Source organism: Parus major, chromosome 1, assembly GCF_001522545.3.
Source record: "Parus major isolate Abel chromosome 1, Parus_major1.1, whole genome shotgun sequence".
Taxonomy (NCBI): domain Eukaryota; kingdom Metazoa; phylum Chordata; class Aves; order Passeriformes; family Paridae; genus Parus; species Parus major.
The window spans coordinates 39435960-39463126 of NC_031768.1; the positions used below are offsets into that span (position 1 = coordinate 39435960).

At 39.8% G+C, this 27167-nt stretch overlaps 1 protein-coding gene across 1 annotated transcript in view; it reads right to left on the minus strand.

The window, feature by feature from the left end:
* Positions 1 to 21549, minus strand: part of IPO5 (importin 5) — a 45585-nt gene extending 24036 nt beyond the window's left edge. Inside the window, exons 1-9 of the mRNA XM_015638585.3 lie at positions 21414 to 21549; positions 16287 to 16367; positions 10612 to 10804; positions 10036 to 10138; positions 9709 to 9805; positions 8602 to 8706; positions 5311 to 5433; positions 5104 to 5224; positions 1607 to 1694 (exon numbers count right to left, since the gene is read on the minus strand). Of these exons, the coding sequence (XP_015494071.1) occupies positions 1607 to 1694; positions 5104 to 5224; positions 5311 to 5433; positions 8602 to 8706; positions 9709 to 9805; positions 10036 to 10138; positions 10612 to 10804; positions 16287 to 16367; positions 21414 to 21497 (995 nt within the window). The 5' untranslated portion in view covers positions 21498 to 21549. The remainder of the gene's footprint in view (positions 1 to 1606; positions 1695 to 5103; positions 5225 to 5310; positions 5434 to 8601; positions 8707 to 9708; positions 9806 to 10035; positions 10139 to 10611; positions 10805 to 16286; positions 16368 to 21413) is intronic.
* Between the last annotated feature and the right edge of the window lie 5618 nt (positions 21550 to 27167).

Sequence of the window (27167 nt, forward strand, 5' to 3'; positions counted from 1 at the left end):
TGAAAGAAAAATTGCCCTCACACACACAATCACCAGAGACTAGCTCATGTCCAGTAGTTTGTGTCTAAGCCTCAAGCTCTCCTTTTACTTTGAGGGCCAAAGGAGCTCCTTCAGGCTAAGGTTATTGAGCATAACTTGTTTTCTCATCTGTGCTCACTCTACTTGTGACTTGTAACAAGGAAAAGGAAAATTTTCATTACAAAATTCATAGGCGGTATTTAGAAGAACAAAGTTACTCTGCTGACAATAAAGAGAAAATGGCATGCCTCAAGTGCATGATTCAGCATCCTAACTAAGCTGCCTAAAGCAAGCCATCTGAATAAATTTCCACACCCTGAAAAGCTTGATAAGGATATGAACTTGAATATTCTATTCCCCCTTGAAACTGACTGAAAATATTCATATATTTAACAAACCTGAATGTAGTGGTGATGTCTGACACCTGTATAGCAAAATTTCAGCACTGAGAAAACAGGTTAAAAGGGTATGGTCTACTAGTTGAGGGAGAGAAGAGAGGACAGCTCACTTTCAATTTCATAATCAAAGGGAACTAAAAAGATAATTTCAAGTAAGGCAAAGATTAAACAGATTATTCCATAAATTCCTATGCCTAATTTCTACAAGTCTCCTTACATGCCTGCTATCTGTCAGAAGTTGCTTTACAGCTCAGGGAAAATGAACATCTCTTCTACTGTCTATTTTCCTGTGAAGGTCTCTAAGTGTTCTGAGATAAATTGTCTCAAAACACTAATTACATCTGAGTCTGGATGAGCCAGGTATATCAAAGAAGTGTCTAGACTGATAAATGAACATCCATGTCTTTATAGAAGCGTAGAGATGGTTACCTCCTACACCTATTTCTGCTTCCTTCCACTTCACTCTAACCATAGCTGGACAAGAACAAATCTAACGATGCTGGATGCAAACTACTATTTTAGGAAAAAGTTGGAGCAAGCTACAAAGCATGTAGGAATAAACAAATACAAATGACTGGACATCTTTAGATCTTTCTTGCCTAAGACACAACAAGGTAAGCTATTGCTAACCATACCAAGTAAAATAATAGCAAAATTGTGGTATTTTTGGACTAGGTGAAATCCAACAAGGAATTCTGCCATGCATCCTTCCAAAGTCATCTTTTTTCTAAAACAACACATTTTCAAGGGCATAGATAACAGAAAAATACAAAGACATTGGTTGTGGATGATTAAACAGGTCAATATGCTTCAACTTGGCTTCCAGCTAACTTCAGGATTAGCCCTCAATTTAGAGGATTAGGAGGCACGGACTTCTGAACTGAGTAATATAAATGACAGAAAAATCAAAAGCTAAAGGCTTTAAAAAGCTACAACAGTACAAAACAGCAAACACAGGGACATGCAACTTGTCTAATTACAGCAAATATGAAAAGTGAAATAATTCATCTCCTTGCTGAACACTACCTAAGCAAGCTAAATATAAACTGCTCATGACTGCAGGAACAAAATTACAATAGTTATTTGAATAAAGAAAAAGTAATGCACTACAGGCATTTGCATTCTGCACTTTAAATGTACACTTAGCCACAGCCTAAATAACACGTTGAAACAACTGGTTTCATAATTACCTGTCAAAATCGTCATCTGCAAGCTCATCTGCATTTGCCCAATCTTCATCTTCTTCCAAGTCAACCATCATTGCTAACATCTGAGGAACTGAAAAAAAAAGTTTTAAACTCAGTCTGATCTCTTAAAATAGATTCTTAAATAACAAAATGAATTTCAAGTTTTCTCCTTTCAAAAATTCTTGAAGAAAACCAGCTTTTCTTCCAGTAGCAGATAGCCAGGTCTGTCAGACTGCATCAGCCAATAATCCAGAACTGATTGCCAGGGAAGTATTTCCAGAACATTCAAATCAAGTAAAAGAATCTTGAGTGTATAACTCAACAAGACTCAAAAATTTTTTGTAGATCATGACAATTATAAAAAGCAAATCCCTTAATAAAGTCTATATTCTTGAAAGAGTTAAAAACAGTAAGAACTCTGATATACTTAGTTTTTCTGAAACTCTGACATCATCCTTTGAACATTTACTAATGAAAGAGATTAATTACGAAAGAATACTACTTAAGCCTTAGTTTTATTAACATAATAGATTTTGTTAGCTATTGATACAGTGGTCACTTAGCATGAAGTTTTCTCTTACAATGAGGCCATGATTTAGAACTCGAGATTTCCTTTTTCCCACCTAATGCAAATTTTTCTTCTGTATAATCCACCAGTTTTCTACTTCTACCTCTGTAGATTGATTCCATCCATTCTTCTCATTCTAAGTCTTCATAGAGACTATTACACAATCACTATCACACCATTAAACTGTGCAATAAGCATCACCTATTCTTACAAGTTCTCAAATGAGGATGGAACAGAGTGGTTTGTTTGCTTTAAGTCTGCCAGTTCCTGTGTCCTTCAGAAGCACAAGGGGTGAAAAGTCTACCTTGTACTTTCAGAGCAAAGTAAGCTGCTCTTAAACACTTCTTTACTCTGCATTAGACACCAATCACTCAGAGCAGTTGTTTGAATTTAGTATCATTTATCCAACAAAGTTTCACTTTGACCTGGAAACAAAAGGTTTCAGTCAAATACTCAACCTCTGAACTTTAACAATCTTTTTAGCACAGTCTACCACACTTGAAGACAGCTATCACAGGTAACTGCCCATAACAGCAACCTGCCTTAAAAACTAGGAGGCGTCCAGTAACCGTTCATGCTGCTAATGAGATTTACTGGAACTGCAGTATACCGCAACTACTCAACTTCATAATATACCTACACTATTGTAATCTACCAGAGAGACAACACCCTAAGCAAACTCACCACTACGTATCTGGACAGATGAGAAACTTCTGGTCAACTGATGCCAGAAAAAAACATTGCTCACTGACAGTCTTGTAGGGCAAGTATCAAAAGATCAGGTTATGGATTTATTTGCTTGATGTGGGTATGTATTTTCAGACAGAGAATATTCTACAAAAACCTCTCTCAAGAGGGCTTTTATGTACTAGGAAATAATTTAACAGGCACTATGATTTCTCCAGCATGATGCCCACATGTCAGTTTTGTATACACTGATTAGACCTCAAAAAAACTGCCTAAGTATTACAGTCCAGAAGATTTTCAGACACAGACACACATAAATACACACATAAGAGCCATGGACTGTCACAACAGCTATGGAATATGGAAGACAAACATCATCTAACATAAATGCTCTGTGACTCCAAAAGGTCATGTCAGTGTTTTTTGCTACTAACAAACAAGGCTGAGAACAAATTCTCATCCAATGTGCTCTGGACATCATTATACCTAGAACCTACAATATCTTGTTTCTTCTTGATGTTTTACCTGAATGTGGCTGCCAGTAAGTGTAGTTCCACAAAGTATTTTTAAAAAATGGAAAGCGCGCATAGTGATTTCAACATTGTCCCAACAAGCCCTCAAAATTTAATTACTGCCAGTATGTAGACTCTCACAAACAAGTTAAGCATAAGCCTACTAAGCCTGCCTCTTAGCAGAGCAATAAAACTCTCTGCAATCCTGTGAGCTCAAGAAGGGAAGTCTTAATCCAAGTGGATTCCTGAGCAGCTAACTGGCACACAGGACACACACTCCTAAAGCAGCATTGTGCTCAGTAAAACCAGCACAAGATGACAATTTTGCCCAAATTCTAGTTGTATCAAGTGATCTAGGAAGTTCTCAGTTGAATGAAAACAGAAAGCCTTTTAAACTAAGAAACAAAACCAAGACAAAAGCAATCCTTTCTTGCTACTTTTTAATCATTCCCTGAACACAACTGCTTCACCAGTTCTGCAAAATAAATGTCTTCCTCTTTAATGATATATTAATGATAAGACTAATTTTGTGATGAATTGCAAATGAAATGCATTTCATTCCCATACAGTGCTTTTTCTTAATAGAAGTATTTCATTCCTAAAGAGCAACTAGCAACCCAAAATAATAGGAATACATTCTAAAGAGGTAAGAGACACTTCTGAACAAATAACAAGCTTGTAATGATGTGGGATAAGCAAGTGTGAAGTGTTAATAATTCCAACAAGCTACAGGATGGAGTGAAAATAGCGTTTTGAAAATTTACAGATTTCAAAATATGTTCCAAAGAATCTCTTCTTTAAAAAACTATTCTACTAGCAAACAAAACTTCTCATCAATATTTTAAACACTTAAGCCAAGCAGATCCAGTTTACAACATTTTCCAACAGAAGTTCTATAATTTTAGTGACATCTATATAACTTTCCTCAGGCTGAGCACACCACAAAATTGTAGTATTTTTGAGTGGAGCACACAGCTAAACTTGTGTTTTATGCATGCTTCAGAAAACAAGCAAGAACTTGCACAAACACAAGTATGACAGGAAGGGAAAAGCAGGCTACACTGCTGTGGCAGTGCCCTGATCTAGTCAAAGAAAAGGTTTAAAAGGCAAAGAAGCACCAGTGCAAACATCATTGATGCTGGGGGTGCCCAAAAGACATTTATTTTTAGCATTTCAAATAATAATGCATGACTTAAAATGTGCCTCTTAAAGACTTTACCACCCACATGTTAAATAGACTAATTAGATTATTTCTATATATTTATACCAGCATCTGATTTTTTAATTCACAGCTTTAACTCACCACTGATGCTCAACATGCATGCTGAATTCCTTCATTCTTGACTTGCCAGCATCACAGAGTATCTGGCCTACATACCAAACTCCAAGAGTAGAACTTCAGAACTAAATGCCTTTTTTTCTGTTACAGTAAAAATTTCCAAAGCCAGCAGAAAAGCATTCAAGTAGTGTTTTCTTTGGAAATGTCTCAAAAGTGTCCACTGTATCTTTATTCAAATTTTTGGTGTTGCATAGGCACGGATTAATTTATGAAGAGTCATAATTGGAAGAGTGTTACTCTATTAGGTGACACTGAATTGAGTTTTCTTAAGTTACAAGCACCAGCAAACTCCCTGTTAGATGTAGTTTTGCCACTGACCTACAGCAAAGTCAATTTAATACTATAAAGGACAACTTTCTTGTGTTTCAAGAAAGAAAATGAGGAAAATACTTACTGGCTTGTGCAATAATATTTGTATGCCTCCTCAGCATAGCAGCAGCAGTTTCTGACAAGGCCACAATTACTTCAAGTGCCAACTGACGCTGCATGTTACTGAGATTGGCATCTGCACACAGCTACAACCCAAAAGATGAGAGTAAATGGTTAGAACAGAAGTTTTGGGGTGGAAAAAGTGATTCTTAAAAAACATTCCTAGCTTTACCTTCAGAGTTAGTTGCAAAGTAGCTTCTAAATGTGGTCGTAAATACTTAGGAACAGAATCTGCAATTTCTACAAGGGATTTCAGAACAGAATCATCATTTTGGTAGCAGGAATCATTTAGAGCCTATAAAAAGATAAGACAGAACAACATTATTATGAATAGGACTAGTGCTATAGAAGGAATTTAATTTCATTTCGTTAATTGTATTCTTGTTTCTCTAAACAGTCTCATTTAGTATTAGTAGCTAAGTAGCCAAAGCCTGAGGCCACAAGATCTGACCAGAGTAAACTTTTTGTTAAAATTAATGCTTCTAACAATGAACTAGCTGATTCCAGCAGATACAAGCACAATGAAGAAGATAAGAATCAAGCAGACAATTCCAAGAGAATGAAGTAACTTCATCAGAAGATCAGCCCTGCAACAGTGAAAACCAGTAAGAAATCAAGAGACCACCAACCAGAAGTAAGTGGCTGGGAACTGGGGCATCAGTGGCACAGTACAATTGAGAGACATTAATTGGGGTAGGGGTCCCTCTCTGGAGGCACCAGCTCAATACAATAATTACAATTAATTAGAAGCCTTCACTCCAACTTTCAGCGGGATCTCAGAGTCAGACCCTGCTATGGTGACCTGTGTGTATAAATCTGGAACAGGATACTACGCAGTGTCCGAAACTACAAGTCTTCTACAATTAAGTTATGGCTCACAATGTTCAAATCTAACACTGCAGACAATCAGAAAGAATTAAGGTCACACATCAGAGACTCCAACATGCAAAAACACTGAATTCTGCCAGCAACTTAAAAATCCATTTAAAAGAAAGTAACTCTGCCCAAAAAAAGGAAAATGAGCCTAACTCCTCTTTTGCCTGTTACATGAGAAAAGTTTTGAATAACTTATGCTTATAAACACCAGGAACCACAAGATTAAAGAGGTTTCTTCCAGACATCCCTCAAGAGCCATCAAATTAAAGCAGACCTTTCAGCTTTCAGTCACAGACATTGAAAAGAGAAAAAGAAACCAAGCTTTTTGCAACTATATTTCCTAATCTATATCCACATTCTGAAAAGTAATTTGAAACTTAATTTTAACTGATCAGGGTGATATTTCAGTGCCAAAACAGAACACTGTTACTCAAGTGTTAGAATCTAGAAGTAGACAAAGCTCCAAAGAAAAAAGTCTTTACACTCATTTCTGAGGTTTTGAAAGGAATTTTCATTAGCAAAGTATTTTATGTCTTCCTAATGCTGAAACATTTTTGAAGTAACTAAGTGATTTTTAACATTTAAGTCTAGAATTCAACATTTTTTATAATGGAATTTATATAACCCACACTTTCAACACAGAAGCAGCATCTTCTAGTACAAGAAACGTTCCAGAAAAATCTGGAAAAAAAATTGAATCTGTCACGGTTAAGGCCTTTTGGTCTAATAGCTACAACATCCTCTGATTCTCTCAACAGACAATGTAAGATTTACTGGAATTTTTTGAAAAATTGTATTTTATACCCATTGCAACAATGACAGCTTTTTAAAGCAAGACTGGTTTTCTGAAGAAAGGAGCTCAAAGTGAAAATTGAGCCTTAAAAGGCAGAGGCACTTTTCTGAAGTATCAAACAACATCCAAGGAAGTCAGCGAAGTTCTATCTGCTTTTACCCTCCCTTGCAAGAGAAAGCTTTGGGTAAAAGTTTCAGCTGTCAGTTTTGAAAGTTCGGCTTCCAGCATAACCATTATAGATCTTGTACTGAAAAGACTGATATGCCAAGTCAGAATTTTATTTTTAGCTTTTTTACTGTGTCAGTATTTCAACAAAATGAATTTCAGCAGCAACAAAAAAAGCATCCAACTGTCTCCAAAGGTCACTCACCACTATTCTAACACATTCCTATTTATAAACTCGGATCTTCATATCCATCTTGTGTTACCACAGCCAGAAAATCTAGTTCTTCTTGCAGTAAGTACTTAAAAAAGACAGATTTCATAACACAGCTTTGTGCTCTGTATATGCAAAAGAAAGCTTGAAAATGTGAGCCAAGTGCATGTGCTGCTCAGTGTCTAAATAGTGTAACAGTAGCAATGAAAGTTATAGCACAGAGTGGGCTATTAGCCTGAAATCTAAACCCCACACACTATTTAAGTACCACACATCAAGACAAATGGTATGACCACAGCAAACTCTACCTCACCCCCACTCACAATGTACTGTGTAGCCAAGGTCCTCTCAGACAGTTACAACTTCTAAACGACAAAACTATTACTGACAAAGGCAGGGACAGGGACTAACCACCAAACAGAGACCTCAATATCAAAACACTTATACACACTATAGCCTATTTTCAAGTTCAGATGATTTGAACAAATTCCTCTCAGTTTGCATTTAAGATCAAGAAGAATTCCATCATTTGCAGATGCCAGTATATTTGGCAAAATTTTTCTCTGGCTTGCCACAAAGCACACGCAGTTTACAGCTCACACTGTCAACAGGAACCTGCTGTTCTGACTGTAGTGAGAAATCTGTCTTTAATGTAAATTTAGCCTAATTTAAAATCACCAGAAATTCACTTCCTGTTTTATATCAAACTTAGCTGCTTCCACTGTTTCTTGATATAGAAAGGGAAGTGTACTGTAAAATTTTCATCCTTCAGAGCTCAAACCATTTCTGTCTCTGGTTTGATTTACAGTATGCTTCTCTGCAAAAGTAAATAACTTTACACAAGAATTTCGACTTTTGCTTCAAATTCAAGAGATCTAATCCAGCCTTAAAAATTATATGAAGCTTAAAATGGCATTTTATTTGCAATTTCCTAATTTATCAAACAACAAAGATCTTTTCTACAGACTCTTGTTCTCAGTCTGAGAATCTATGTTCAGAATAATTCTGTGCTTTCCTCTAAAGTGGAGATACAGGATATCACAAGTCCATGAATTACAGACTACATCAAATCTCAGGGTAGCCCATATTTAAACTATATTTCAATATCATGGGTAATTTAAAAGCTATATTTTTTTGACCTATATGCCTTACAAAGAATTTTAACTCATTTATCTCTGTAACACTGCCTAAGCTGATCAGCACTGAGCTATTTTCCTCAAAACCCTAAAAATTATCCTCTGTTTGCAAAATTCCTTATTAGTCTTCACTTCATCTTTCCGGCAACTGCTGTCTGGCTAAAAGACTGTTAATTCAGGTCTTGGCCAAAATTCACAAATTTGTAGACCAATAATTTACATTTAGATATAGTCAATACAGACCATAATGGCACATTAAGTGTTACTTGTTTGGTTTCTTACCTGCAAGATTCCAGGTAGCAAGTCTGCAAAATGTTTAAGAAGGGGAGCATTGAGCTCATTAGCAAGTACAAATGCAGCTGCAGCTCTAGCAGACAAAGTCTTGATCTAAAAGACATGATTGGAGAAATAAATGTGAGAAACTAGCACTGAAACATGCCTCTGTTAGTTTTTAACATGAGATTTTGAATTTTACTTCAAATTAAGGTAAAGTGATAATGAAGACCTTCAGCATCTACGCTGTCTACAATAAAAAAAAAGTTTATCATATGAGGTGGCAAGTAGTCCCTAGTTTTGCTTTTTGTTTTGGTGGTTTTCATTTAATGAAAGAAAAGAGGAAAAAAACCCATTCTTTTCAACTTACATCAAAACTTCAAATGTGCATGCAAGTGTCAGTCTCATTTTTCAAGAAGTGTGATCTAAGTGTTTAAGACATGCTTCTTTAAAGGCATGACTTGTGGTACTTTAGAAAATGTTATTCAGTTGACTTTCAAACGTCAAAAAAAGTAATCCTTCGGGGAGCAGCAAACTGAACCCATATACCACAGCAGGGTTTCCTATCCTTGCCCGGCATTCTCCACAACAAGAGAAACATTTTTAAAGTACAATTCTCTGCACAAATCAATTAATCTGAAGCCTTCCAGAAAAGCAAGGCTTGCTTACACACCCTTAGAGCAAAACACGCACAAACAGTTCAAGGAGCTGTCGCGTAGTCAGAATTTTGAGACATACCATGTACAGATACTGTATGTAGAGACACTGTTAAACAAAGGTCAGAAGGAGAATTTAACAAGGAATTTCTGACCCCTCAATGCTGCTGGCTAAAACCCCATCTGCTTGGGGCCACTGCAACTGGGTTTCTCCAAGAATAACTGGGAAGAATCTGGGCCTAAGCAATGCAGATATGAGCAGCCAATCAGCTTTAGGACCACAAAAGGGTCTGAGCCTTTGGTTTTGGAGCAGGCACAGTCAAAACTGTTATGTACATCACTTTCAGGTAATGCAATTCTTTGGTTGAAGTCTATGGTTTAACCGTTATGTTTGAGACTACTGCATGGAGTTTCTATGCTTAGAACATACTAAAATCCCCAAAGAACATAAAGGTCTTACTGAGGGATGCTCCTGATCTTGCATACACTGAACCAGCATTCTCTTAATGACCTCCAAATAGTGTTGCTGTTGATTCCCAAAAATCCCAGGAAAATTCCTAAGGATAAGACCAAAACATTAATAAAAATTCACACAAGTTAAGCTTAAACTACTATTTCAAACTTATCCATTGTTTAAGTTACAGATTGTAACTGTACATGTTTGAGTTAAGTGAGCCACAATACAAGAAAATAAATGAAATTAATATGATTGCTAGTTTATTATGTTGTGACAGTTTTTCTTTTATTTTCAGACATGATTTGTCTATCCTACAAAAATGTAGCTTACCAGAAAATATGTAGAGCAGCCTCACGCAGTCCCACATTCTGAGAGCTGACAGAGTCAAATAAGAATTTCAGAACTTCTGGCCACTGGTTGTTGCCATCTTCATCTACATTAAACACAACAAATTTCAGAATGGTCAAATATCAACTGTGCAGGAAAAAGCAGTCATCACATACTCCCTGGTCTGAAGAGGTGCCTAAGTCACAATATTGTGAAATGTTTAATCTAAAAACATTCCAGAACAGAAGATGATCTCTGTTTACTGCTATATAACAGCACTCAAAAGAAGAAACTGATGCAGTGTTCAGCATAATTCATGCCAATTTACACAAAACTGGATTTATAAACCTTAATACAATTTCATAAAACTCTAGCAATTTAAGAAGCAGAGTTGAAGAATCTTATTTTCATCTGGTCAAGGACAGTGTGAACAAATATTAGGTTCTATTATAAGCCATGGAATCAGTTAGCACATCATGTGCAAATGCCTAAGCAGGACTAGAGAACTAGAGATACAAATACAACTACTATCAATCCATAAACATTTTACTACAGTATCAACATGTATAAATAAAGTACCTATTAAATTCCTGGCCAATTCAGCGACTATGTCACATATTTTCTTTCTCATAGTGGACTGCATTTCTAACTGGATAAAGAGCAGCAATTCACTCTTGACCAACGTCTGATCCTCAGGTGACAGAGCTGGATAAACTTCTTCAAATGCAGATGACAACAGGCGGCGCAGAAGGACGGCTGCCATCTGCCGAGCCTGTTGAAGGAGAAGTGTGTGTTAGAGTGTTTGATATGACAATCATGCCCTTACAAGGGAACATCAATACCATGCTTCCAAATGGCACTTCCATTGTGTACACTTCTTTGGTGAATGAAATACCTCTCAAGCAACTTGTCAAAGATGACAAATATGATAGTTAAAAAAACCCAAACAACATAGTAAAGAAACATCAGCTTACAACTATGTTTCTGACAATTACAGCCCTTCAAAGAAATAATCACAGAACTGAAGTATTCAGTTTTTTTCTACAACTGAACTCCAGACATATTTTGTGGCAAGGTAAGAACTTCGCCGTGTTATTGAAAGACCTTTATAGCATGAACTCTTTCTATTTTAAATGGCCTAATGAGGTCATTGTAATCCAGACAGGTTTTTCTGGATTAAAAAGTGACTTACTGGGGCAACTTTATCAGATAATTAACAAAAACCCTCCTTTACCTTCTCAAACAACTAAACTTAAGGCTAAAGACTCATGAACCTACAGTTAGAATTTGGCAAATAAAAGTCTTCTCTGAACAATAAAAAAGCCACACACACAAAAAGAAAACCCAAATCCAAGTCAAAACAAAGCTTTCAGCATCTTTCAGGCCTATGATGTAACTTTTTTTCTTTAAACTTGAACTTAAGCATAGGCACCTCAATATCACATATTACAATCTTGTTTCCTGTATGCGTACACCTATTTTACAATAATATCATTTACATATCCTTATTTATTTACAATTGTACAAGAACTAGAAGCAAAAATCATGGATTAGTAATTCAAAATTAATAGAGCAACACATGCAGTAAAGGCAAAAATACACATGAAAGTCTCTGAATAACTTAATAGAATGTTCACCAACTGGTGTTCAAGGACACACAGTAATCAAAAATCACCACCCAAACTTCTAAAGTATAACACATATAAAACCTTATGTATGCTAAATTCTCACAAAAAATAATTCAAACTCAATTTTTTCCCCAAGATATTCTTATTTAATGCATACTTGAATGAGTTTTATTTATATGCCTTTGAAATTCAAAAATGTTCAATGAGCAGCAAAAGTAATCAATTCCAATTTCTCCAATGTTACTATGGCATAACCGATAGATGTGAATCACAAACTGCTGCAAAGTGTCGACTTCTAACATACCCTGTAAATATCAGGTACTGCTAGAACATCATCCAAGATACTATTCTTATATTCTGCAGTCTCCAGACTCACTGTGTCTTTTTCTAATCTACCCAGCTCTCTTCTGTACAGTTAAAGAGTAGTGCACACCAAGTGTCTTTGTACCAGTAGAAGGAGTAGAACTGGACCCAACTCTATCATTCCTTATCTCTTCCTCACCATCTTCAGTGTGGACTAAGGCCACCACATATGGAGAATTAGCTCCTCCCTTGCAGATGTAAGGAAGGCAGCAGGTGAACAGTCACAATGCCCACCATCTATGCTGTAGTTCCCATCAGAAGCCAAGATTCTCCAGCAATAGGCTATCACACGGGGAACATGAGTTCAGGACATTCTTCCCTCACTGTCTGTGGTAATCTCACTAACAATTTGTCCAAAAAACTATCATGGTACCACAGTATAATGGTATCTTTCCTTCTCCCATCCCTTGGAGCACCAATATTGGGAAATATTCAATTTTTCCTCATTAGTATGGTAAACTTGTATAGAAATGCCTTGAGTGGGGAGCAAGTTCACTGGGACTAAACACAGCGCAAACTCTGGTGTTACATCTTCCCTTACTCAAGGCATCGTGTTTCAGTGTGTATTTCCTGACATCTGATAATGACTGAACTCACACTATATTATATTCTTTCATGAAGTAATAACAGGTGGACAGACAGGGAATAGAGGTGGAGTCTACATGTTTATGAAAACAAGGATAAGAACTTCCAACTCTGATGAATTTAAAATATTAGAAGCCTGATAAACAAACTGATGGCAAAGTAAAAACAGACATAGTAATGCATACTGAAAGACACAAGATCAGCACTACATGAATTATCTCCCAGTTGTAGTTCCTAGCTTATGAAAAAAACAATCCCCAAAATCCCTAAAGAAAATTCAAGTAAATTTAAGGAGTGACAAATGAGCAACTGACTTCTAATAATAAAAAAATGGCATCTTTTCCTCAGCAGATATTCACTTACATATGAAAACTATCACCGTCAATTTAATTATGACAAACATGGCTGAATTAATGGCACCTCCAGGGCTGTCTCTTCTAAGAGAATGTATGTATTTTTCATACACCCCAAAGGTTTTTTTATATTTAAGTATTTCAAGATATGTACTCAAATAAGCATTTTAAAATCCTGCAAATTAGTGGCAATAGCTTTTAATGCAGAGAGGAACAATATAAAGTGTACATCCCAAAAGAAGGCATTCCAGCTACCAATGAAGCATAAAGACAGCATATTTTTTTCCCCAGCATTGGGTCTTCTGCATGTCTTAATTACTGAAATGCTCACACACAACTGAAGTGTTTAAGTTATTAATATAAAAAGCAGTCATAATACTAAAATTTCAACATACTGCTTCTGATTAGTAGAATTTATAGGGTGTTAAAATATTTTAGTATTTTAAGGATGATGGAAACAAGGCACAAGAAGAAAATCCATTTGCTGAGTAGGGCAGCAGCAGAATTATGAATAGCAGTCTGGGATGCCATGCTCTCCACTGATATTCAAAGCATCTGCATGACCCTACATATTTTGTAAGGTGATCTGACAATCTTGGTGTAGCACAGTCATACTGAATTTTGCTTTTGTTTTACTGTCCCTTTCAAGTCCTCAAGAAGGAAAACGTGCAGGGATGGAAGTAAAAAACATTTAGCACATGGTCCAAAGATGGACCTGCACAATTTAATTCAGAGATCTAGTCCTATGTGGAATTCAAAGCACAGAGTGCCCAATGTCCACAGACAAAGGCAGAACTGTGGTGCACCCTTGGGCTGCCTTCATTCCTAAAGGCTGAACAGGAAGCTGTCCACAACAGCAGTTTTCCAATTAAGAAATGCATCCCTTTGTGTGACAATATGGGCAGAGGTCAGGGAGAGGTCAGAGCCTTCCAAAAAGGCGGTGAGTACAGCAGAAACAGATTTACAGAGCATTTGTTATTTTATCAGTCATCTGTAAATTAGGACACAATCAAAATTTGCCAATCCAGAGTTAACCAAGAAAAAAGAAATGCAGGAGAAAATGCAGAACTTCTGCTCCTCTCAAAGATGTACGTGGTAAATCAAAACTGCAAAGTAACAGCCTAAAATATCCAAGAAAAGTCCTAGGGGAAAAAAAGAATCAAATAAAATGTGAATATATATCACCTCTTTGTACATCCCTTCAAAATGCAGTTGCATAGAAAGTAGAGTCTTAAGTTCATAACAGTGAGACTACAAGTGCAGGAAGTAAGGACAAACCCCTTCTCAGACTGAGGTGTACAAACTTGCACATCACCTGGCACAGAAGTGTTCTTACTGCTAAGTCAGATGCTTCCCTCCACTTCTGTGAATAGTGTTACTTTGCTATTAGGAAAGTATGAAAAGAACAGAGGAAAGAGGTGAATATTTCCATAAGCATCTGGTTAGGAGAATACCTGATGTTTAACTGTTACACAGTTAGTTAAAGGAGTTATTCAAAATCTAGTTTAATGGTGTTTTCTATGTCAAATGCAAGGGGTACTGGGAGCAAGATCTGCATTCCTGTTGCTCCACTTAAATGCCAAAAACTACTGGGTTGCAGAGGCAGGATTTCCCCAACTGCTGTCTGAATAGTCCTACAAATCTTGTACTCTCTACAACACAGACACCAAACTCATGCAAACAGGATGGGGTATTTTCCTCAGCCTAGTTTTCCTGCAAGGAGGTAAAACAATACAGAGGTTTCAAGTTGAAGAGGGATCTGAACCCAGCTTTCACATGGCCTGGACAAGGTATGGTTTAAGTTCTGAACCTCCTTCCAGCATCCTGTCTTTGGAGGCACTGGTACATTCAGCGTGCTCAGAGGACACATACCAGGCCCAAAGCTCTATCCACTGGTGACATGCAATATTCTGCTGAGCATTTGGATCTCTATAAAACATATGCAGAAACTACCTGTTGATACCAGCACCGTATTAAACATGCACAGAGTGTTTCCAAGCATGTTTATATGCAGTGTTAAGATTGAGCATGGGGATTACTTCACTTAGGCTCTAATTAGGCTACTAAGTAGTTGGATTTACAGGGAAGAGGTTGCAGGTTTTATTAATCAGGATTTTTTGAGTCCAGTACCTAATGCTTACTTACGTTAAGAGCTAACACTTAAACCTTTCTTTGATTAATCTATTGGTGGAGTTAAATGTCAAGTTATTCTACAAATGTTAGCCTTTGATGTCTTTGGCAAGAGTAACTTCTATAGGTGAAAAGTTTTCTTTTTGTTCTTTGCAAGTTGGAATCCAAGTAATTGGCAAGATTCCTAAGTTTTACACTATTTCCTTAGCTGATGTAACAGGGAATAAAAGCAGTAAACACATGAAACAAGTATTTATTTACATTTTGTAGTCACACTGCTCTACACTTTTCTATCATCTGAGACATCTCAGAGGAGCAGAAAGGAAAACTAGATACCTCTTATGCAACCAGTTGCTAGTATAATATTGAAAGAGTCCATCAGAAGAACACAACATTGTAGATTGATAAGCATCAGAATGGGTAAGGTGATACTTTCTTAGCATTAAAAAGCTCTAAATTGAATACAGTCTGCCAGAAGAGATTATTATCCAAACAAGAAAAACAGCACACTTCTGCTCTTATAATATTGTTCAGAAATTGCTTAGGTGACTCTAAAATTTGTCGTATCTTGAAAGTTTAGTAGGTCTTTGCTCATCCAAGTGAACAATGGTTTTACCACTAAGTACTGCAACTGATTGCTAAAGTTGTGAGCCTTACAAAACTAAGCAGTAACTAAAAGGCACCCTTACTTTATGCCCAGATTAAAAAATATGTATAATGTTTAGACTACTCTTCACTCATTCCATAATACTACTAGATAACTTAAGAAGCACTATAAATTTCAAACAACACGGAAGTTTAATATGTTTAGGTACACAACCCTAGGTAAAAATAATTTCTCAACTATAACTTGAAGAAACATGACAGTAAGTCAAGTATTAGTTACACATTTAATGGAAAATAACACTCATTAAGCAAAGCACACAACAGAAGACAATGGAGATCCAAGCAGTTGCTTATGAAAAACTATTCCTGAAACTAAATATCCTACACCAAAAAGTCTCAGCTAGTGAATTGGGCATGCAACAAACAAGATGAGAAGACAAGTGAGCCCTCTACAAACATGCAGTAAATGAAGATGCCTCAGTTCACACCAAACTTGTTAATTTATCCCCAAATGATCAACACTGATTTCTTCCCTTCTTCTCCAAATCCCATTGAAAGTCTGCACAAACCCAAGGTTCTTGAGCCATACCTCCTCGGGAGTAGCATTGTTCCTGATTGCCTGCAGGAGGTAAGTGATCTTTGATGGGCCTGGGATAGTCTCGTAGGTCTCCTGCATAAAAAGAGATGCAGCATATTGTAAACGTTTATTAGAAAGCATGTGTTAAACATTAATATGAACTGACTTTCCTTTTACGACAACATCAGTATCCATCCAACTTTAAAAAATAGCAGAAAAAAAAAATTACCTTATCAAGATAAAAATGTATGACCTATTCTAAAATTATGAGTAAAATCTTAAGTTATCTAGAAAGATCTGCCATATTGGAATGATCTACATATACATGACTGGCCACTTAGGAGATTAGTTACAAAACATAAATAGAACATAAACTCATAGTAATACAACATACACCAAACATATCCCACAGGGAATCCATCATAACTTTTATCATATCAAAGAATTAAGAACTTTGGAAGCCTGAGATCAAGCTGTGCCCAACAGGTTAATAATCATAGACAAAAGTATAGTCCAAAAATTGGATCAGTTCTGGTTTTGAACCTTTGTAAAATGTCTACAATGTTATGTGACAGCCACACATCTCAACCACATATTCTAAATAAGAATGTCTTATTTTTAAACTCCTGCCTGAATTTCAGTAAGACAGGCAATTTAGTCTCCCCCTTAGGAAAACCCTCTTAACAAAATGAAAATTTTAGTAAGAAGTTCAGTTACATTGTCTTACATGCTTCCAGCATGCATTTTATACATGTCTCCTTTTTAAATTACATTGTTACTTAGAAGCTAGAGTGAAAACACAGCAAAACAACTTTTGCTATCCAAAACACAGTATATGAGAGCATTTCAAAACAAAATGTTTTTGGGTTTTTTTAATATACTAAACCTGTGTAGGTAGGAGTAGGAGAATCACAAGCTAATTAGCAATCCCTCATAACATTCAGAAATAGTTCTAATGAGCTACTTTTTGCGGACAATCTTGAAGATGAATGACTTCACCCTTTCCAAATACTCATTATCCCGTCCTGAACTCTAGGAATGAGTCTATTCTGCAAACCTCAGGTTCATTTCTATCAGTTCTCTGCCTGCCTGCTTACCACTTCCAACACTGCAGTAGCCCCTTCTAATATTCTAACTCTTGCACACCTTGACCTGCTATTGCAAATTAAGCAGTTTTGCATTTAATATCAGACATCATCTTCCTCCCTTTCTGTACCTGCTTCCTAGTAGGTCTTCTTCTAAAAGTCAATTCTCATTTCATATTCTATCTAGTTGCCAACATACACTCACAGTCAATGAGACTCTGAATCCCCAGTGAATCCCTGAATTTAATCTAATCATTTCATGGAGACTGCAAAATTAAAAGAGGTTTAGGGTCAGAACAGAAAGTCTTCTCAGGTTAACTGCTTCCATGAATGTATATATTTACATTGCATTGTCATCTACAAATCCAAAAACTAATACAGAAACACGATGGTTCCCTAAACCCAGGCCCAGCATGGACTTGAAGTTATGCTCCCACAGACAGCTGAAGCACAGTAAAAGACAGTTTCCCTCATGTCAATTCTTATAACCATAAAATTCTATTTTGAGTTGTTTAACTCACTAAAAATGTCAGCAATCTAAGCAGTTGTTCAACAGTATAACTCTGTCAATTCAGTAAACTGGATTCAGAGGATGCTAAAGCAAAGGGGCACAAGGAATACATGGCCAAACACAGAACCTTCCCTTTGGGCTGGTGGAAAACTTCTTTGCTGGCCCTACCCATCTTACTACCAGTCTTGCCTACACTTTATTTACCTGGATCCTACTACATCTTACTGTCTTCTTTAAGTTTACAATTAGTTCCCACAATTACTTCTCACAGAAGTACAAATTTCTCACACAAGACCAACTTTCACAACACATGCAAGAAAGTATCTATTGTCTACACTTTCTACTCATGTTCTCCCAAACCTGAGAAATGCAGTTTGAAAAAGAGTATAAAATCACCAAAACAAAGTAAATGAAAGTTTCTCTATTAGAAAACAGACACACAAGTAAGAGGAAGATAGGCTTCAACAGACAACATTCCAGGATGGATGATAAAATAAACCAACCGGATTTCAGCCAACTAGTCAGGTTAAGTTATTAGCATGCTAGCTCATACACATAATCACAGAATGTTTTGGGTTGGAAGGGACATTAAAGACCATCTAGTTCCAAACCCACTGCCATGGGCAGGGTCACCTTCCACTGGATGAGGTTACTCAAAGCCCCAGCCAAGCTAGACTTAAATACGTCCAAGAATGGGGCATTATAGCTTCTCTGGGCAGCCTGTTCCAGTGTCTCAACACCCTCACAAGTAAATAATTTATTCCATATATCTAATCTAAACCTGTCCTCCTCAAGTTTAAAGCCATTGCCCCTTGTCCTATCACAGCATGCTCTTGTGTAAAAGCCCCTCTCCACCTTTCTTGCAGGTCCTCTTTAGGTGCTAGAAGGCTGCTCTAAGATGTCTCCAGTCTTCTCCATGCTGAACAACCCCAACTGTCTTAGCCTCTCACAGGAGAGCTGTTCAGTCCCACTGACCATCTTTGTGACCCTCCTCTGGACCCACTCCAACAGCCACGGCCCTCTGTGTCAGGGGCCACAGAGGTGGACACAGTACTCCGGTGGGGTCTCACGAGAGCAGACTATACACATATAAATCCATACACATGAACTGAATTTAGAGTCATCAGGCCTTCTTCACCCTTTTTTTTTTTTTAAGCACCTTTTACTTCAATCCTCCCAAACAGGATATGACTCTATGAAGTCATAGATATGATCTCCACCAAGTTTAGTCTTCAACTGAACATGCCTCATTCTCATTTCAATGACCAAACCTATTTGAAATAACCTGAGTCTGGTCTGTCTATCCATTCCTCATTCTGACTCGTTTTCAGTGGATACAAATGAAAACCTGCTATTAAATTTACCTGCAATTATTTGAATTCTTTATGAATTCAATATTACCTTCCAACAGTAAGTACACTCTGAAGAACTGACTGGACTATGCCAATGTTTAAAACCAAGTACAAGTCCTGCATGATTTTTAGGAAGAAAATACTTTAAAGGCTTCCAATATTCACAATATTTTTATCCAAATAAATCTTACTTCAAGAAATAGACAAATTAAGTCAGTAGCTACACTGTAGAGAGCCAGTTTTGTGTTTCTAGGTGAAAGTTCATTAACCCACCATGAAGACTAAGGGGGGTTCTTCACAGCCATGCATGATGGAAAAATGAAAGACAACAGGCATAAACCGAAAAAAGGAGGTTCAGACTGAAGAGGTCCAGATATCTCTGTCCTAATGAAGACAAGTCAAGCAGGAGTGAGTAACTCAAAGAGCTTGTGCAGTCTCCATTCTTAGAGGTTTTCAAGAGTCAGCAGGACAAAGCCCCGAATGACCTGATCTGACCTGATAGCTGACACTGCTTTGAGCATGTCAGACCTCCTGAGGAGCCTTCCATTCTGAATGATCCTAACCCTAAAAGTATTTGCAGCACACCTTGGAAATATTCAGAAACTAATGACAAATTCAGTGCAGTTAAGTAAGTAAAAAGTTATACTACTCCTTGTATTTTTATAGGAAAGTAACTGACTTGAAAAGCTTGGTATCTATCATGCCAACTGGAGTTTTTTATTCTGATTGACCATAGTGCATATGTGTCTATTAAGATTAAAAAGAACTCCAAGTCAGTTTCAAGCAAGTTTCTGACAAAACATGCCAGTTTAGAGAATCTAAGCTTTATAGTTCTTATCCAGTGTTTTACTTCATAGGCATCGTGACACAGCTGCACAATGAGAACTTGCTTTGTTACAATTCCAATAAAGTCCAAAATTTTTTAGAAATGTTTTTAGGTTATATGTAGGCAGTTGAGAAGAGAAAGAAATTCAGCTCCCAGGGAATGGCCTCCATTGAAGCTCTATGTTCAGGAACGTGGGAATAATTCTTGCTGACTCTCGAGAAAGTGCAGTTAACATCGAACTGCACTAGCTTTCTAAAAATGTGTATCTTCCCTCCTTCTCACTCTGGATTCATATTTGAGGAATTTTCAGTGCAGCATCAGGAATAATGCTTTTTATTCTTCAGCAAACAATGCGCTGAACTCTGCTGACCGCTGGAGTGATGAGAGCGATAAAAGACCCGATGCAGCCATGCAGCGGGAATTCATGCTAAACCTAGACGCTGGTATTTAATTCAACGGGAGAGATTCCCCACCAGGCTTGACAATGGAGCCTTAAGCATGACAGAGAGAAAGAATTAACGTGGCTTAGCCGCCACAAAGAATTTCAGCTGAAACAACACGTCTGAAAACTTTTTGCTGATAACAAGAGAAACTCAGCATATTGGAAACACTTCTTTTGGGTGAAATACTTCTTAGCTGACGAAACACTTGAATACACACGGGGCCGCTCCGAAAAGTTAAAAAACCAAACTACTGTGCGGCAACAGAGAAGGACCTCGGTCCAGCTCCTGCCGGCCAAGCTGGGGCGGGGGCACGGAGCCCCTGCGAGGGGCGTTTCGGGAGCGCTCACAAGAGCGCTTCCATCGCGCCAGGCACCCGCTCCGACCTCCTTCGGGAAACGCCTCCGCTCCCGAGCCACCGACAGCCGGCCCCACACGCCGCAGCCGCCACCGGCTTGTGCCCCCCCCCACCCTGCGCGGCGGGGCCGGGGCCGCGCTCCGTCGCGCCGGGCGGCTCAGGCGGAATCAGCCATGGGCAACGGGGACAAGCAGCCCCCAGGGACGGTGCCACGCGGGCCACGGGCGGGGCAGTCTCGAGGCGGGCGAGAAGCGAGAGCGGTGCCGGACACGCCGGGGCGGGCGCCGAGGGGAGTAACGGGACCCTTCGCGCCCTCACGGGCCAAGGGCCGGCGCGGGCCCTGCGCCCGCCAGGCAAAACGGCCGCCACCGCCCGGCCCCGCCGCCCCAACCGGGGGAAGGCCCGGGCCGCCCCGGCGGCAGCTGGTGCCGCTGCTCACACGTGGGGCTCGGCCGGCCCCGCCGCCTCCCTGCCCCCCTTCCCTTCCTCCCTCCCTCCCGCCCTCCAGCGAGGCCCGACAGGTCTGACAGGCCGTCTCCGCGGCTGCTGACGCGGCGGCCCCGTTACCTCGGCCTGCTTGCGGACTGCATTGTCCGGGCTGAGCAGGTTGCCGAGGAGGGCGTAGAACTGCTCCTGCTCCGTCGCCGCCATTGCTGCGAGAGGGAAGGAGAGGGAGGAAGGGGGAGCGCCGGCCGCGCCGCCGGCGGGGGAGCAAGGGGCGGGGCCGCAACGCCAGCCGCGCTCCCATTGGCCGCGGCGCACGGAGCCTCGCCCCCGATTGGCCCTGCCTCCCTTTGACGTCCGGCGACTCGGGGCGAGGCGGGCAGCGGGGAGCGGCGGCTCAACCGACCCTCAATGGGGGTTTGTCTCCTCGCGTGTCATTGGTGCGCCGCCGCGCCGGGGCGGGAGGCAGAGGCGGCAGAGCGCTCTGATTGGCGAACGGCTCCGGCAGCCTCGGCGGGATTGGCCGGAGCCGCGGTCGGGCGGTGCGGGCAGGGAGGGGTCGCGCCGGGACGCGGAGCTGGGGCCGGGCCGGGCCGGGCCGGGGGGAGGGCAGGGAAGGGAAGGGAAGGGGAGGGGCGGAAAGCGCGGGAGATCGCGGGGCGACGCCTCCGGGCGCTCGGTGACGTCGTGCAGCTGTCCCGCCACAGGGAAGCAGTGAGTCACAGAATGGGTCCGATTGGCAGGGACCACGGGGATGTCTGGTCCTAACCCTCTGCTCAGGCAGGGCTGTCCTAGAGCACATGGCACAGGATTGCGTGGAGACAGTTCTTGAATATTTCCAGTGACAGATAATCCACAGTCTCTCTGGGCAGTCTGTTCCATGGCTCAATCACTTGCACAGTAACGAAGTTCACCATCATATTCAGGTGGAACTTCCTGTGCATCAGTCTCTGCCCGTTGTCTCTTGTTCATCGCTCTGCACCACCGAGCAGAGCCTGGCTCCATCTTGGCACCCTCTTTTCAGATACTGATAGACATTGATGAGGTTTCCTCTCAGCCATCTCCAGACCAAGTAGGCCCAGCTCCCTCAGCCTTTCCTTGTAAGAGAGTTGCTCCAGTCCTCTCATCCCCCTCTGCTGGACCCATGCCAGGAGCTGCGTATTTCTCCTGTACTGAGGAGGCCAGAACTGGACACAGCACTCCAGATGTGGCCTCACCAAGGCATTCTCTTCCTAATGCACCCTAGGATACCATTGGCCTTCCTGTCCACAAGGGCGCTACTGGCTCATGGACAGCTCGTTGTCCACCAGCACTGCCAGGTCCTTCTTTGCAGAGCTGTTTCTCAGCAGATCAGCCCCCAGCCTGAGGTTTATTCTTCCCCACCTGCAGGACCTTGTATTTTTCCTTGTTGAATTTCAGAATGTTCTTCTCTACCCGTCTCTCCAACACATCAAGTTTTTATTGGGTTGAATAAAACTTAATGAGTATTCCCTTCGATCACAGTGGATATCACAGCTTCAATAATGGGCCTGGCAAGAGGCTTTGAGCATTACCCTGCTCATTGGTGGAGGGTTCTGCACCAACAAGCTGTTTGGGATGTAGCTGTGGGGCAGTGACTGGCCAGGTCAAGTACCTCCTTCTAATGTGCCTCGGCTGTGCCCAGGGAATGCCAGTGCTTTAAAAGTAGGAGGGGTCAGCCAGTGAGCTGGTGGAGGATGGAGGGATGGAGGGATGGAGGGATGGAACGATGGAACGATGGAAGGAAGGCAGGCAGGCAGGCAGGAAGGAAGGCAGGAAGGAAGGAAGGAAGGAAGGATCTTGACTGCATCAAGAAAGAATTGCAGGCAGGGGTAAAGAATGATTTTAAGCTGACAAGAATCTCAGAAGGGCTGTAAGTGAAGATGCAATATAAAACCAAGCATGACTTCTAGTGTGAAGTGCACTCCTGTAAATGTCCTCAGACCTCAGCTATGTGGATTAGGTGTGTACAGGTTGTTACAGGTTCTGGAGGGCCTTTTGGATGTGTTCTTGAAATAGGCATGATTTTCCTGCCTTTTTATCACCTGTAAATGGGTTTGTATGAACTTCAGTAACACTGCTGTCTGCTTTCCATGCATAAACAAATAAATGTATTTGCTTTCATCTTGACTTGTCTTAATGGTGATTTCGCTATAAATCTGTAGTAGGATTGTTATCTAAAGAATACAATATCTGAAGGGGGTTGGGGAGAGAATGTAAACCACAGGATATGGAAAATTGTTTTCTTACTCCTGCTGGTTCTTGCGTCTGTAGATGCAGGGAGTGAGTTGTTATATAAAAATTGCCTATTTGTCTTTGAGAAAGAGTGAGGTATGTGTAATTTGCCTAAGACCTGAAAAACAGTTGTTAAATTATCTTCGGAGTACCAGGGATGGAACATCAGATTCCACTAGAACTCCCTTGGAAAGGGAAGGTAGGGAAGGCAGGAGTGACCTGATGCAGTTCATTAGAGCAAGCCAAGCAAGAGTGTCTCTCTACGTGTGTGTGAGTTTTTGCTTCTGTGTGTGTAATGATCAATAAACTTATGGTGTAATGCTCTAGGAATACATTTTAATACATTCCACCCTGGTATGCAAAACATAGAAGGGAGCATCTATACTGGGTTCAGAAGAACCTGCTGGTAAACTCAGTTGATTAATGCTATTCCACTTCAAATGCTGACAGTTTGGGAAAAGCAGATTAAAAACTTCACCTAGGTAAAAAGCAGTTAAGATATTGGAAAGAATCCCAAGGAAACAAAGTTGTCAGTAATGCAATGTGATCAGAGTCTGCCACATCAGGTGCTCATTCCCACTTGGGACAGTTTTGAAGTGTGGGAAGCAGCCAGCAGCAATGTTGGTATTGCTGGATATTGCCTGATTCCTGCAGTCTGTTTAAAACAACAACAACAACAACAAAAGACAGGAGTAAGTATGATAGCAGAAAAGAGAAGAATTACCTTGACCTCTTCTAAACAGTTAATGCCCAAGACATGTGTTGAAATGTAGCTTATCCAATGGAATTTTATTGATGTTTTAAAACTTGGATGGACTCTGAAATGGAAAATTCAAATCTTCGAAAAGCAGAAGCTTTAGTTTAGTATTTATTAAACTTCACAACTCTACATACATACAGATTATAAGGAGAGGGAGATATAGGAAACTATTATACTTGAGGAATGCTATAATGTTTCTTACAGAGTAATAGGAGATGTGAAAGGACAAACATAATGAGGAAGGGTGTCTCAGATTCTTGTAAAATACTTTCTGATGCTGACTTACAGGTGAAGGGTTTGACATATTTCATGTTTGATGTGTTTCAATATTCAGAAGCAAAGAATGAGATGAAGGTAAAGAAAGATACTGAAAAGAAGATATATCAAAATAAATTCAAATGAATTTGTGAAGCAAAATAACAGGTCAGCTCTGTCATATGAGCTCTACCATGAATTTAAAGAGACTACTGATGGTCTGTACGGATTCCATATACTCTACATATCACAAAAAAGTGCAACCATGACAGCCTCAGAGGCCAGAGAAGAGTTAGAAAGTGCATGAGGGCAGATTTCCAGCAAAAATCAAGCAAACAGAGTAAGTTGATGTCAGTGGGAAGCTATGCTCTAGCGGGGGCTCTCTGAAGCTATCTTGGCAGAGCGAGCTATCTGTAAAGAACAAACAGTGACAATTGCTCTGTACAAAATGTGGGGTGAGGCAAAGAATTACAATCCTGTCAGTAATGACTATCAGTCGTGGACTATAGTTTTCAGAAATTGTTCATCTGTTCATCCATTTCTTGTGCTCGGTGCTCAGAAAAGGCATAGTGGTCAGTTCCCATGCCTAAAGCATGGGGATAGGATGCCTGCAGCTGTAAAGGGTGCTGAGACACATGCTGCTTTTTCAGTTCTACCCCAAGAAACCCTGACCTGTGGCTTCTTATTGGTCTTCTGTGTTGGTAAGACAGAGATGGGAGGTGATACAACCACATCTAGTCACAAGCTGAGGGGTCTATTAGGCTGAGGAGGATGCTGGGAGTCTTAGAATAGCCATCAACCAGTAATGACATGCAGAATTCTTGGTTGGGAACTTTCTGAAGCCATTGAAATGGCTAATAAGCTTAATGACAAAGCAGGAAAGCTTCCCGTGCAGGTTATACCATACGTCCTAACACTGCAGACTTGAAAAGCTTTTGTTGTGAAGAAGCTTTGAACATCCTGTAGAGCTGCAAAGAGGCATCCCATATTTCCCTCCTGCCAGATCTTCTCACTGAAGTCAGATATCCCTTGGAGGACATCAGACTGAGGAACTGACATGAAATTTTGCTACTCCCAGACAGCAGAATGACTTGTATATATGTCTAGGAGTATTTTCTGAACAAGTATACCTGATAAAAAAGTTCACTCCAACCTTGCCAGGACTGCCAGAGAGTGCAGAATAATGAAATGTACAGGGCTGGGATAACCTGTGGAGATAAGTGACTTCTTGAACAGGGCTCTGTCCCAGGTTATTTTACCAAAGAGTGATACAGTGGAAGGAGACAAGGCTTTTATGTGGATTACAGATAATACTACACTGAGGCTGTGCCTGCTGTGTCAGAAGACAAGGCAGATAATTTACTGAGCAGCCTGAGCAATGCCAAGTTCTACAACCTGCCAAACTTCACAAAGCTGCACATGCACTTAAAAAGATAGTAGTTTGCATGCATCATGAATGTAGGCCTTTGAGCTCCAGACAATACTGGGGTTTTGTTAATTTAGGAGGCAATTTTCTGACACTTATAAACCCAGTGTTCAAAGAACTGCATGATTTGATGTATTGACAGCACAGAGGCTGAGAAGAGTGCAAAACCTGTGGGGTTTATATTGAAAAAAAAAGGATAAATTATGAAAAAATAATTTTATTGTAGTCAATACCAGCAAGAAGTGGTAGGGAGAGATGTAACCGATCTCTGAAAGACCAATATAAAAACATGGGATTAGCTTGTACCAAAAAAAAAAATTAAAAAAAATAAATTGAACATTCATAGAGTTTCTTTCTTAGAATAGAATTCAATGTTATAGAATTCAATTATTATTGAAGATTTGTAGATGGCTTCAGTGGTATTGTTGCTTTTATTAAGGCAGTTTGTCAAAAGCATCCATCTGACAAGGTGATCTGAACAGAGCCTTTGAGCAGATTAAAGAAGCTTTCTGACCCTCCCTGCGTTAGCCACAGGAAATAAATGAATGATCCTGTCAGTGTTTCAGATGCAGGTCTATGGAGGATGCTTTTCTTGAGATGGAAGGGGAGTATTGCCTTTAAAAGCAAGATATGAACAGAATTACTCCAGAATGAGTACATTGCCACTGTGTGGGCTATTAGGTGAAATACCATTTCCTCACTCACAAATTCAGTGTCTGCAGGGAATAAATAGCAGTGACATTTTTGTCAATGTCTCATAATATTCATGGTAAATGTCCTTTATCCCAAAAGGGAAAAACTTGATGACATTAAAATGAATTCAGTATGAAAGAATGTAGTTTTGAATGAGTGAATGTTGGCAGGTCTGGTTCCACATTTATTTCTTTGGCAAGTCCCTCTGCTCCAAGCATGTTGCCAAGCTGCAAGGAAATAGGCAGATTCTCAACCATTTTCAGAACTTTTTATTAGTTACTCAATAACATTTTTTATTGTATAGCATGATTTATGAGCACACAGAACGATAGCAAAGTCATATTTTTTCTGAAAGCAATGAACAAGATGCTGTAGAATACCTGCTGAGCTCCCACAAAAAATTTTGCTGTTCCTACTGAAAAAATTGAAAGCTGTCTGCTGTATTAAGATGGTAAAAGCCTCCTTGCTCTCAGCTGGTTTGACATGTCAT